This window comes from Penaeus monodon, chromosome 1 (assembly GCF_015228065.2).
Source record: "Penaeus monodon isolate SGIC_2016 chromosome 1, NSTDA_Pmon_1, whole genome shotgun sequence".
Classification (NCBI taxonomy): Eukaryota; Metazoa; Arthropoda; class Malacostraca; order Decapoda; family Penaeidae; genus Penaeus; species Penaeus monodon.
In genome coordinates, this window is record NC_051386.1 from 10,743,783 (window position 1) to 10,756,282 (window position 12,500).

A 12,500-nucleotide genomic window follows, 5' to 3' on the forward strand; every position below is an offset into this window, starting at 1 on the left:
CAGCACTCCATTCTTGATATTTATAACTGCTTTACTTGGCGCTTCTGAAATTCTTGGCTCCCACTTTCAGTTGTCCATGTCTTGGCTTCCAGTAACTGCACCAAACATATCCAAACATCCACGTATGGTATATCTTTTCTCTTTCTTTTCAATGCTGCAGGTAAGACCTTCCCATCCCAACCAAAAGTCCTGAGGTGTAAGCATTCCTTAATTAAAAGATGAGAGGGAGAAGAAGAAAAGGGGCACAGGCTAGGAACCTCTTTTTTTTTTCTTTTTTCTACTTTACGGCATAATACATTGCTGCTTCAGCCTATATCCTATGCACATTAAGTTGAGCTTGTCTTTAGCAAGTGCTTTTAGCTGACAGTTGTATTCAGGAAAAACCTTTTGATGGGTTCCTTTTTAACAGGCTGCTTTTCTATTTTCTTGTACGAAAACATGAACCATTAGAAATCTAAGCATGTCCTTCAGTGTTAATGCTAAGATATTGTTTATGTGTAATTGTTAAATAGTTCTACATTAATCAGTTCTCTAAAGTTCCATTAAACGTAACAATAATAATAAATCATTAGAAACAGATATTCATACAGCTCCTTTACACAATGCTAGTTTTTGTTTGTTAAAATTAAACATTTCTATGCCATCATCAAATAAAATGAACCAAAGAAAAGATGGATATGTAGAGTTAAAACCACAACAGCCACGTAAACAGAAGAGCCGAGGCTTAGCATTAAGACACAACAATGAAAATAAATGCACCAATATTTACACAGATGCAGCCAGGTTAACTAACACCACCAGCAGTCTTGCATCAGGACCAGGAATAACAAGGGTTAGGCAACATGTCAACAAACTCAGATACAAATAACACTTTACAGAAAATGTGTTTGAAGCACCAAAGGAAATCGTGTGACGGGTAAAAAAGTTGGAACCTGCTTCTTCTGGAGCTCCTTCCCTGTTTACAGAGAAAGGTAAAAATAATTACAGTGCTTCTCTCTCCATTATTTTTGAGCAGGTGATGGATAACAATGCAGGAGAAGGAAGAAGTGGAGGAGGAGGAGCAAAAAGAGAGGAAGAAGAAGAGGAAGAGGAGGAGGAAGAAAAGGGGGAAGAAGAGGAAGAAAGGTAATAATAATTACAGTGCTTCTCTCTTTATCATTTTTGAGCAGATGATGGACAACAATGCAAAAGGAGGAGTAAGAGGAGGTACAGGAGAAAAGTAGAAAAAAGAAGAGGAGGAAAAGCATAAGAAGAAAAGAGAAAAAGGAAAGTTTCTATGAAGGATGAAGATTATAACGATAATAACTATCATTGCTATTCATATGCAAGTGTATATGCATGTTAATTCGATTACACCTATCAAAACTGCTGTCAGCATCATTTCTAGGTTGCCTTCAAGGGGTAAAAGTTTCTGAGGTATGCTTTATTTTGTAAGTGCTATATGTATGTGTATTTATAATTCCTTTATCTTATTACATTATTTCACTATTGAAATATAACAATACAATTGCAATAGATAAAAAGAAAAGAAGGAAAATATAGAACCAGGATGTGTAATTTCATCACCTATTTCTTTTCCTTCATTGCGTTGAGGCAGAGCTTTTAAACTCGTTAAAAAAAAAAAAAAGTATATTCTCCCTTGAGTTAACTGTTGTATTCATAAAGACGCTTCATCATAAAAATATTTTTAAGTAATAATTACATTTCTCACTGATATCTTTTTTTTTCTTTCTTCATTCCGTAGTAGTTGCTATATTACACTAACTCCTGATATTCATTTTTACTGTATTTTAAACACATGTAGCCTACTTTAGCTGTGTCAGCAAGTTATACACTTCCATTTATTCATCTCTGTACTGAACTTGGAGGATACTTTTCCCTATGTAAAAAAGTAAAAAAATACAATCTGATGATCTGGAACTTCTAATTCTTACTGGGAAGCTCATATAGTATTCTATCAGTTTCTTGGGTGGTAATTACAGAAAAAAAAAGAGAAATATACATATATATATATTCATAGTGGCACCTGAGAGACACTTGAGTTATCAACACGAGAAAAAGTGATTATTTCCTCCCATCTCATGATCAAACCATAATACAAATGACGCATTTCTTGACAGGAGAGTAAGAAACGAGAACCCTTTTGGCAATTGTTACACCAGTATATGGAAGCCTCTTTGAATTCTGGCAACTCTCCAATCTCCTAGTTTAAGCTGAGGGTGCATGGCTACCCCCCTGTTTGTGCTTCAAGTAATGAGTTAAAGGAGGAAAAAATATAATTATATATACATACAGACACAACAGAAGCTTAAAAGGAATACATGAGAAAACAATTTTTTTAAATTACACATTGTTAAAAAAAAAAGAAAGAAAAGAAAAGAAAAGAAAAGAAAAAAAAAGGGGGGGGGGGATATGAACAACACACTAGTATACTAGTTAACTTAGGTAGTGACTAATCAATTGCATTGTTTGGGTGACTAACACATGGCATGGGGTATACAGTAACTTCATGCATGAGCTATGGTTGATCTCTGGGCGACTGTTAACTGGCAAGCATATAAATCTGCCGGTCTTGGTCATATGAAGCTCACAATGACTGATGCAGTCAAAAGGATTTAGCTGCCTATAATCTGAACCATATTCATAGCTATGCTACAATGTGTGCTTTAGCTACACACATACTGTAGGTACCACGGTAATGCATCACAAAACACCAGGCTATAAAGTAAACCTGTCTTCCCATCACCACACAAGGTACACAATCAACACAGAACTTCCACACTATATGTATAACAAGTCTGATATAATGTGGTCCACAAGTACAGTTGCATTACAAAAGCCTTCACAGCAGAGCACATCAGACATAAGGATCACCAGCTCTTTTTCTTTTAATTCACAAGGTATCTTAAATTTTCTGAAATGAGTTCTTCTCACATCACCACTCTGTTCTGCTTAAATAAAGCTGATGAGCAAAAATCAGCCTATTCAAGGTGTGGCTCTTCCACAGAATGATATAATAAAATAGATGACTTTCTTCACGGGCCTGTGCCATACCTTCTTCCATTCCACAGTTGTGAATCAAGTGATCTGCTAATCTCTTTGTTACTGCAAGTGGGTTTTTGCAACTAAAACCATCCTTACTCTAAAAGTAAAGGTACCATGTGGGAATCATTCTTTGCCTAAGATTTTAAACACAACCTTATAATTACATTATTTGTCAATCCCATAATTTTTTTTTTACAATATAGTATCTTTATTCTCTATGTACAAAATATGTATTTATTAACAGGAGAAAAAAGAAAGAAAGAAAGAAAAAAAAATTATACCAAAAGGCAGTTAACAAAAAGAAGAAGAAGAAAAAAAAACTAAGATATATAATATAATAAAAAAGAAATTCCACTCCTAAGTTGCCCAGCTTCTTCTAAGACTGAAGAGTGAACTTTCTGCAAAGGAAACGTATACCCTTTTTCATATATTTTGTCACCCATGTATGTCAGCACTTTCTGAAAAAGAGTAAGTAAATAAAAATAAGAAACTAATATAGACAAAAGTTTGAAACTTAGCCTAACAATGCCAGGATAGTGAAAATACATGCCATGTCCACAGTGAATTTAGTTTCCTGTGTTTACTCATAGGTGGTTCCACAAGTGCTTGGTCACCAAGGAGTAAATTGCTAGTTCAAACTGTCTTGATCTGTTTACCCTTTCTCTTCCTTGCTTTTTCTTATTTTCTATTATCAGCAATATCAATAACATTATAATGATCATAATGTCAATAGTAATGATAATAATACCATTGATATTGATAACATAAAAAAAACTAAAATCCCAAGAAAAGGGGACATCAGGTTGAGGTCACATAAGGCCAACTAATTGGCTCCTTGGTGGCTGAGGGCTTGTGAAAAAAATCTATGAGCAAACAAAATTCAAAAAACAAAACTACAGTGGACAGTACAATCACCTGACAACAATGAGTTAAATTGAGTACAAATGATATCAAAATCCCAACCTTTTTTGAATATCCCAAACATCTGACTGCTTGTTATCCAGCATTTACAAATCTACCTTTTTTTATTAGCTGACATTTACTCTTGGTTTCCATTGAAGGATTCACCTAGCTGACGTTACACAAAGAGTAGTTTCATATTTATATAGAGCTTGTAAATCTCCCCCAAGAATATCACATCCCAACTATTTCCTTTTTGGAGTGAAAAGCACAAAACCACCAAAAGCTGATCAGTCAGTGTGGATGTTACCCTAACAATAGCATGGGTTTTTCAATGGTCATGAGCATATTTATATGTGTTCACGTGTATTTATGTTTGTACATATGTATATATGAATACATATACATACAGATATACATACATACATACATACATACATATATATATATATATATATATATATATATATATACACACACACACACGCAAAATATATGTGTGTGTGTGTGTGTGTGTGTGTGTGTGTGTGTGTGTGTGTGTGTGTGTGTGTGTGTGTGTGTGTGTGTGTGTGTGTGTGTGTGTGTGTGTGTGTGTGTGTGTGTGTGTGTGTGTGGATAAACATATATATAAATTCAAAAGATGCATTTTTGAGTCCTCTAATAAACACCAAAGGAGTTGTTACAATATCTCAAAGAGGTCATTTTTGAACAAGCCTTTCTCCAAAACTCTGCTCAATTTTGCCTTTTCTTTGGACAGTTCATCTAAGTAAACGAATCAGATGGCCTTGGAACAATAAATAGCATGATATCTGCCAGAATTTGTTTTTCTTGTCTTATTATAAAGTGGGAAAAAAAAGTAATATCTAAAAGGTGTAGTCACATTTTTTCTTTTAAATGACCATTTTCTAGGTCAAAATGGTGATCTGGAACCTAATCCCTACTAACTCTTAACAATCTTCAAAAAAATATAGACTCAACCAACATTTTTTCTATTCTTTTCTATGGAATCCAATGCTGCCAATAGTGTGGATTACCTGCACAGACAATATTGCATATGAAATCCATATGAAAAAATTCTCACAACATTATGCAACTACACAAAAACAAAAATCTTTACTTTCAATGATCCTGCTCTGCTTTACATTGCAATCACAGGTACGCCAGTGAACCCAACCTTACCTAGAATGCTGATGTGCCGCAAGCATTTCGTATCTGTTCGTAGGTGATCCAGAAGGTAAGGGACCAGGGACCCATGCGCAGCCAGCAGGGGACAAAGCCCTTGTACAGTGCCCAGAACCCTTCATTACGAACCGTCTTCAAGAAGCAGTCCGCAGGAATTTCGATACAAAAGACCCCTGAAAAGGAGGATAGAATTAAATAAATTCAAACCCAAGGAAACTTATTTCATATTATTAACAATTTTTTTGCTACATATAATCAAAGCTAAACTGTATTGTCATGATCTTATTTCAAAAGCAATTACATATCTGATGTGAACTGGGCAGAAATACTACAGAGTGCAAATACATATCAAGAAGAAATAAAGACGCTGAAGTTCAAGGAGTAAGCATAATGCACATAGGACTATCAACATCAAAGGGTGCAAACTCACACGGGTTACATACATCAACGAACCACTATCTATATACATTACTCACCTCTGTTATCTATAGTAAAAAGAAGTACTTCTGAGGACCTTTTTACCCATCTTATTCAATTTGTAGTTTTTGCTGTCCTAACATCAGTGTCAACTCTTACTTTTTGCTCTGCTTTCCAATAACAATCTTTTTAAGATTCCTACAAAGTAAATGTGCTTTCAATATACTATCAAATTTATGAATTATAGAAACAATTATCCACACTGTTAATTTCTATTCACAAATGTGGTGAAAAAAAAGAAAAAAGCTCCATAGTCCTTAGATATTATTGACTAATTCCAATATCAATTTATCTTCTTTTTAAATTTTTTCTTCCAGTAGCTCGTGCATGTTTTTCCCAATAACATCTTCCACAAAGTGATGTTTTGTAAAGTTATATGTTCAACAAAACAAACTTACATGTCGTAGAAAATCAATGCCTTGAAAGCACGATTTTTGTTCTTTTTGGATTAGCTTAACCTTTTCACAAGCAAGATTCAGAAAAGCCAAGGATCAAGAAACATGTTATGATTTTGCTTTCTGCAGGCAAGGTATTAAAATCTTGGGTAGTATTTACCCTTCTGAAATTCAAAGGAAAAAACTACTTGTGAAAGGCTAAACTAAACTAAAAAAAACATCACTCACCCATTTGTTTATATCTAAGAGTTTGCCTTTGCAGTTTCTTCACTATGCACACAATAAGCACTCATATTTTACATACCTGGCACACTGCCCATCCCATGGAAGTAACTGACACATACACCAAGATCTATTATTATAAATATTTCCAGAATGGTAATGTTCTGGAGCATCTTTGAAATTTGTGAACACTTATTCTGACCTGATAAATCTATAGTATAAGTCTACTTCAATGTGCATCCTTGTTCTATCTCCAAAGTGTTCCTTATTTAAGTGAAGTTTTGTAATATACAAATTACTGTATAATAATTTCCATGAAAAAAAGAACTCTCAGATTCCTAATGAAATACTGTATAATTTAAAAGCATAAAATTGTAAGTACATTTTCCAAAATATACATATTGCATCTGAGAGGCAATACTGACATTATACACTATGATTTATGCATGATTAAAATACCTGTACTCTCATACTAGTGCCAGCCTTTCATATCCACACATTGCTTATCTTACACTGCATCAGCGCACTATTACATATTAATGGCTATGGAATTCCTTTGCTACTACAGGATACAATCCATGATGCAATGGCAATTATTTAAACTCAAAGCTCACAATATCAGTATGAAGCTACATGTTGTGAGACATAACTGTATACTAAGACTGTTAACCAACAAAGGGTATGAACTCAAAGCATACAAGACGTATAAAAATGTGTGTGCGTGTACACAAGTGTGAGTGAGTGAGTGAGTGAGTGAGTGAGTGAGTGAGTGAGTGTGTATGTGAACAGGCACGCGTGTATGCATGTGTGTGTTTGTTCCTGTACACTCATAAAAAAATTACACATATATATCTATGTATAAATATATAATGAAAACAAAACTGACAGAATTCAAATCAACATTTGCAAAGTATTCATTCCCAAATATCATATACTGGAGGAAGGAGTAGCAACACTCCACTTAAAGCACTTGCTGGCTGGCCCCTAACACTTCCATTTGAGGGGTTCTCTAATGGCTTTACATGAGAGCTCAATTCATATCAAAATAAAGGAGAAAAAAAAAGGTATATATGAAAAAATAAACAAATAAATAAATAAGTAATGAATGGATCAAGACCCTGCTGCATCCTCACTTACCTGGACTTACTGTCAGTTGGCTGGTTCATTATCCTGGCCTTAACTACGTCGGCAGGGCAGCCCAAGACGGCCGACACCAGGCCAGATAAGGTACTGCAAGATGTATAATGGAGGTTCTTCCTCATTTTTTCTGCTCATGCCCTGCTTACTTCTACAAATGAGCTCGTCAGGTCAGCTGGGTTTCCAATAATATATCACACCATCGGGAGACTGAGACCCGATTACTTGCAATATTGTTGGAAACCCAAAAGAGTGACAAGGAGAGGATAAGAAAAGAAAGAGAAAAGATAAAAGAAAGTAATAAGCTAGCTGGTTTGAGAGGAGACTTGAGCTGATCCATTTTATATGATATAATAATAATAATAATAATAATAATAATAATAAAAAAGAAGAGCATAAATATGACAATAATTATAAATGTATCCAAGATCTCCCTTTTCATCCAGTTAGCTTACTGACATCTATATGTAACCCTGGTCTGGCCGATGCTAGAGGCGGGCACTTGTCTCAGGCCAGGGTGGCGGAGCAGCACCCACCTGGCCCTGTGGTCCGTGGGCTGGTTCATTAGCCTTGTCTTCACTACGTCAGCTGGTGTACCCAACGATGCTCCTATCAGTCCTGAGCACGCACTGCAATAACAACACTGGTCCACATAGTTCACACTCACACCCACAGCTTCCTCAGTGTGCTTATCTTACAACCCTCTTCTTGGAAACAAATGTTAGTAATTTGGATTTATACAATTTCTACTCATTATTGATACCTAAAATTAATAATCTCTCATTCAAACTCTAGTACTGTCAAGAGGGTTAAAAACTAAACAAAAAGTAAATCTAACATTGTCTACATCCATAACCACTAGTATCTAAAGCTTAATAAAAAATCACAAATATGAATCTTAATTAAGCCCTTAACCCACTGGCAACAGATGCATGTACTGTCCACTGTAATATTTTTATGAAATTTGTTACAAACACACATGGCTCCATAAGTGGTCATCACACTACAACTAAATCTTTGCATAACATAAGTCACTCTATTCTCAATCTCATTTTCTCTCCCAGCATCCCATACAAACTCATACAGACAAAAGCAAACATTAACACTCAATATAATGCATATCTTCATGAATCTTCACGTCAGTCTCGAGTTTGTCATTTTCTTTCCAAGAATAGATCTGGATAAAACTGCAAACAAGTTAACTGATAAGAAAATAAAACACACACGTATATGAAACATGAATGTTAAGAAAATAATAATATTATCAATCATCCATATCATGCAACTGATGCACAATCCTATTCCAACCTCACTGTGGAAACCTCTTTTGATATAAAGCAATAGTTGCACTAAAAATCAAAATATCAAAATATGAAAAAATAAATATCAAAATATGAAAAACATATGAATATGCAATAATTAGAATAAATAAATAATAATAAGCATTTTAAAATAAACACTTATAAATTTTGAGTTAACTGAAAAGGGCAGAAAAAGAGGTATTTTCTAAAGAAAACAAGAAAAGGAAAAAAGAAAAGAAAAGAAGAAGAACAAAAATCTTTGCAGGTAATCCCAAGAACACATCATGAACTATGTCGGTTCTGCAAATACTAATAACCAGTGTTTGCTGAAAAAATGAAGAACACAAAAAAGAAGAAAAAAAGAAAGAAAAAATAATAAAAAAATAAACAAATAAACACTAAGTATACTTTTTAGGTTTGACAATGTAGTGGATATGAATACTCAAAACTCAGACTCTCTTAATTCTTTTAACACAATCACGTATGCACCATTCTCCCACTCTCTTCTATGCTAACACATTCATGGTTATTTGTTGTAGAACAATACACTTGATAGGAAAATTAAGTTAAGTGAATTAATTGTGCTTCCTATTTTAACAAGATATCTAATGGTAAATAACAATGCTATTTTTAACACAGTCCAGGAAACAACTTTTATCTTTACTTAATACTAGCTACCAAAGTTTATCACAGTGAATGTACTTGCAGACCCTTCTGCATATGCAAATAAGGATATCCACTTTTGAACTTTACTCTAAAATAGAATCCTGTTACTCTGACAGTGACTATTTTCTTGCACTATAAATCCTAGGTCAAAGACTAAGGTTATGTACTGAAGATTCTGGTGCTACTGCTGTTTCTGTTACCTTCGCAAAGCATTTATATGAAAAAAATCTACATTTATAACTCCATCATTTCAAATCATTATCTGAAAACTTGCCTTGGATTGTGTTAAGAGTTTGGCTAATGTAAGGTAAGACATATTACTAAACTACTCCTATAATGGTCATCTCACTTCAACAGGAAGCCATCAAATAAATCCAGAATGTAAAAATGTTAAAATAAGAAAGTATAAGTACAGGGTAATTGATGCAACTGAAATATCTTAAGTCTTCAAAAGAATCACATGTCATTCTGATAAAGATTTCATTCAAGTGCATTGACTACATCTATTGCATTATGAAGTTATTCATTTTAATTCATATTTTTCTCCATTTATCACAATGACTTTATTTAAAACCAGAAATGCGAAGAGAACTGTTTTTCACACAGTAGTAACTAAATTGGAATTACTTTTCAACTACTTTTGAAGTATCTGAAAATAGGCACAAGCATTTCAGTGGTGTAGATTGCAAATTACTGGAAGGGAAAAGTAGCATGACATATACCCTCTTTCATTTGTGATGTAAAGTGCCTTAGCTCATGTCACTAGGCATCACACAGTATCCTTGAATGGGTGTCATCAATTTTCTTTTGAATTGCTGATGTGATACTTGTTATCATTAACTTATCTTCCCATAATTTCGACTAGAACATCTTTCGTCTTCTATTGTAACAAGATTTTTATAAATTATGCAATTCATTCCCCCCACTTACTAACTCACTCACTCACTCTCTAAATGAAAACCAAACCCCATACCTAGACAATGCATGGGTCCAATATGTATCAGGCAACCCCCAACTGTTCACAAAGTATCTCTTGACCGAGTCGTAGGTGGTCAGATCACCAAGGTTGACGAGAGCCGAGCGATAGACGTTTGGCATACACCCTTTCCACAATCCACGCATTCCACCTGCTTGGTAGATCTTGATGAAGGCTTCCCCAGCCGAGTGAACTCTGTAAGAGGTTTTGCATGTATGAGCTCATTGTTTTATGGTAAAAAAGAGAGAAAGATAGGAAAGAAAAATTTAGCTTGATTATTTAAAGGATATTATTAAATTTAATATTGGAGAAAAATAAAAACACAGAAGGAAGGAAGGAAGGGAAGGAAGGAAAGAAGGAAGGAGGGATAGAAAATATTTTTTCGAAAGGATGGGACAGGAAGACAGAGCAAGTGATAAGGATGAAAATATGGAAAAGAATGAAGATGAGGAGGATGTTGTGGAGGAGGAGGAGGGAGAAAAAGAAGAAAAGAAAAGGAAAGAAAGAATGAGAAAGAAAGAAAGAGAGAGAGAAAGAGAGAGAGAGAGAGAGAGAGGAAGAGAGAGAGAGAGAGAGAGAGAGAGAGAGAGAGAGAGAGAGAGAGAGAGAGAGAGAGAGAGAGAAAGCAAAGCAAATGCAAAACATAACTACATCACCAAAAAGAAGACAAATACTACATAAGAAAATAAAAGAACAACAACAAAATGAGGAATCAAGGAAGAAAACAGAAGCTTCAAATACTTTAAAATAACAGACAAAATGAAGAATAAAACAAAGAAAAACAAAAAATGTGGCAGAAAGTGAAGAAATAAAAAAATAAATAAATAAAAATAAAATAAACAAATAAAATAAATAAATAAATAAAATAAATAAATACTGAGAAAGACAAGGAGACCAAAGAGCCAGCGTACCGTGGGGGTTTGCCTTCCAGCCTTCTTCGTCCTTCCATCTGCATCTGCACTTTGACCAGGTCGGCAGGTGAGGCCAGGAACTGCGCAATTCCTCCCACTAAAATACCTCCCACAATGGCCTGCCTTTTGAAGGAAATTATGGGAGCAATAATGGCTAGAAACATTCAGAGGATGATGGAGTTTATAAGTTTTATTCATTTATAATTTTTAAAAAAATATGATAACAGCTATCTATCAAAATTACTTTGAACTGAAATAATAATCTGTAACTCTTTGCTTGATTGCATACAGTCTTAACCCATTGGTGACAAGTACTATCTCTTGAATTCAATTTGCAGTAGTCAATTAGTAGGCCCTAAGTGACCTCATCTGACTTCCCCATTACTTGGATATTTAGAATCTTTTAAGCTATCAATATTGATGCTATTTTTACTATGATTATTATTGACATTATTATGATTATTCTACTGTTAATACCCATACTATTAGCAATAACAACAACAAAATTATATATTTTATAAAGGGTTAACAGGTGAGATATATTGGACTTGTAACTAACTCTTTATTGACTAAACATGTGGAATCATTGGAACCATCTATGCATAATCAAAATGCATGTCATGCCACCCAAGCAAAAGTGGGTTAACATAACAAAAGGGAATAAAAACTTTATATTTCTTATCTACTTCTCTCACTCACTCACTCACTCACTCACACACACACACACACACACACACACACACACACACACACACACAAACTATATTATACATATATACATATAGACACACACTGCAAAAAAGGATCCAGAGCTATTCTCCCCAATCTGAGCTGTACTGTGCCCTCATTTTTCTACCATTACCCCAAAGTATCTGTTGCTGGTGACATATGATATCAAGTGAGGAGACCTGAGACAAAGTTTTGGTGTGCTTTGTCTATGATCAGTATATATCCCTGGTCAGCTCCATGACACATCAAAAGCCACTGATTTGACCTTGAGTATGTGTCACTTCATTTGAAATGTTAGTTGAAGTAAAGAAGAGTGGTTTAGGGCTATGTGAAATGACAAGTCTAAGTGATTCCCGCCAACATATGAAGCTGGGTGCCACTCCATTGGAATCTTTAACAGGCATTGATCTCTCTCACTGTCAAACACTCAGTCTGTCACAAAATCAGGATGTCTACTGTGCAAATAACATGATGAATTGTAATTATTGCTAAAAAAAATTCTAAGGTAAATTCTGATCACTACAATATGTTAAATGTTTATGACTGTAGTGTCTTCAGC

General features: G+C 34.5%; 1 protein-coding gene across 1 annotated transcript in view; it reads right to left on the reverse strand.

Moving 5' to 3' along the window:
• Window positions 1–12,500, reverse strand: part of LOC119591590 (mitochondrial uncoupling protein 4-like) — a 46,782-nt gene that overhangs the window by 491 nt on the left and 33,791 nt on the right. Inside the window, 6 exon segments of the mRNA XM_037940380.1 lie at window positions 1–3,503; window positions 5,125–5,277; window positions 5,279–5,300; window positions 7,359–7,451; window positions 10,299–10,496; window positions 11,213–11,335. The exon segment at window positions 1–3,503 is cut by the window's left edge and continues 491 nt beyond it. Of these exon segments, the coding sequence (XP_037796308.1) occupies window positions 5,125–5,277; window positions 5,279–5,300; window positions 7,359–7,451; window positions 10,299–10,496; window positions 11,213–11,335 (589 nt within the window). The 3' untranslated portion in view covers window positions 1–3,503.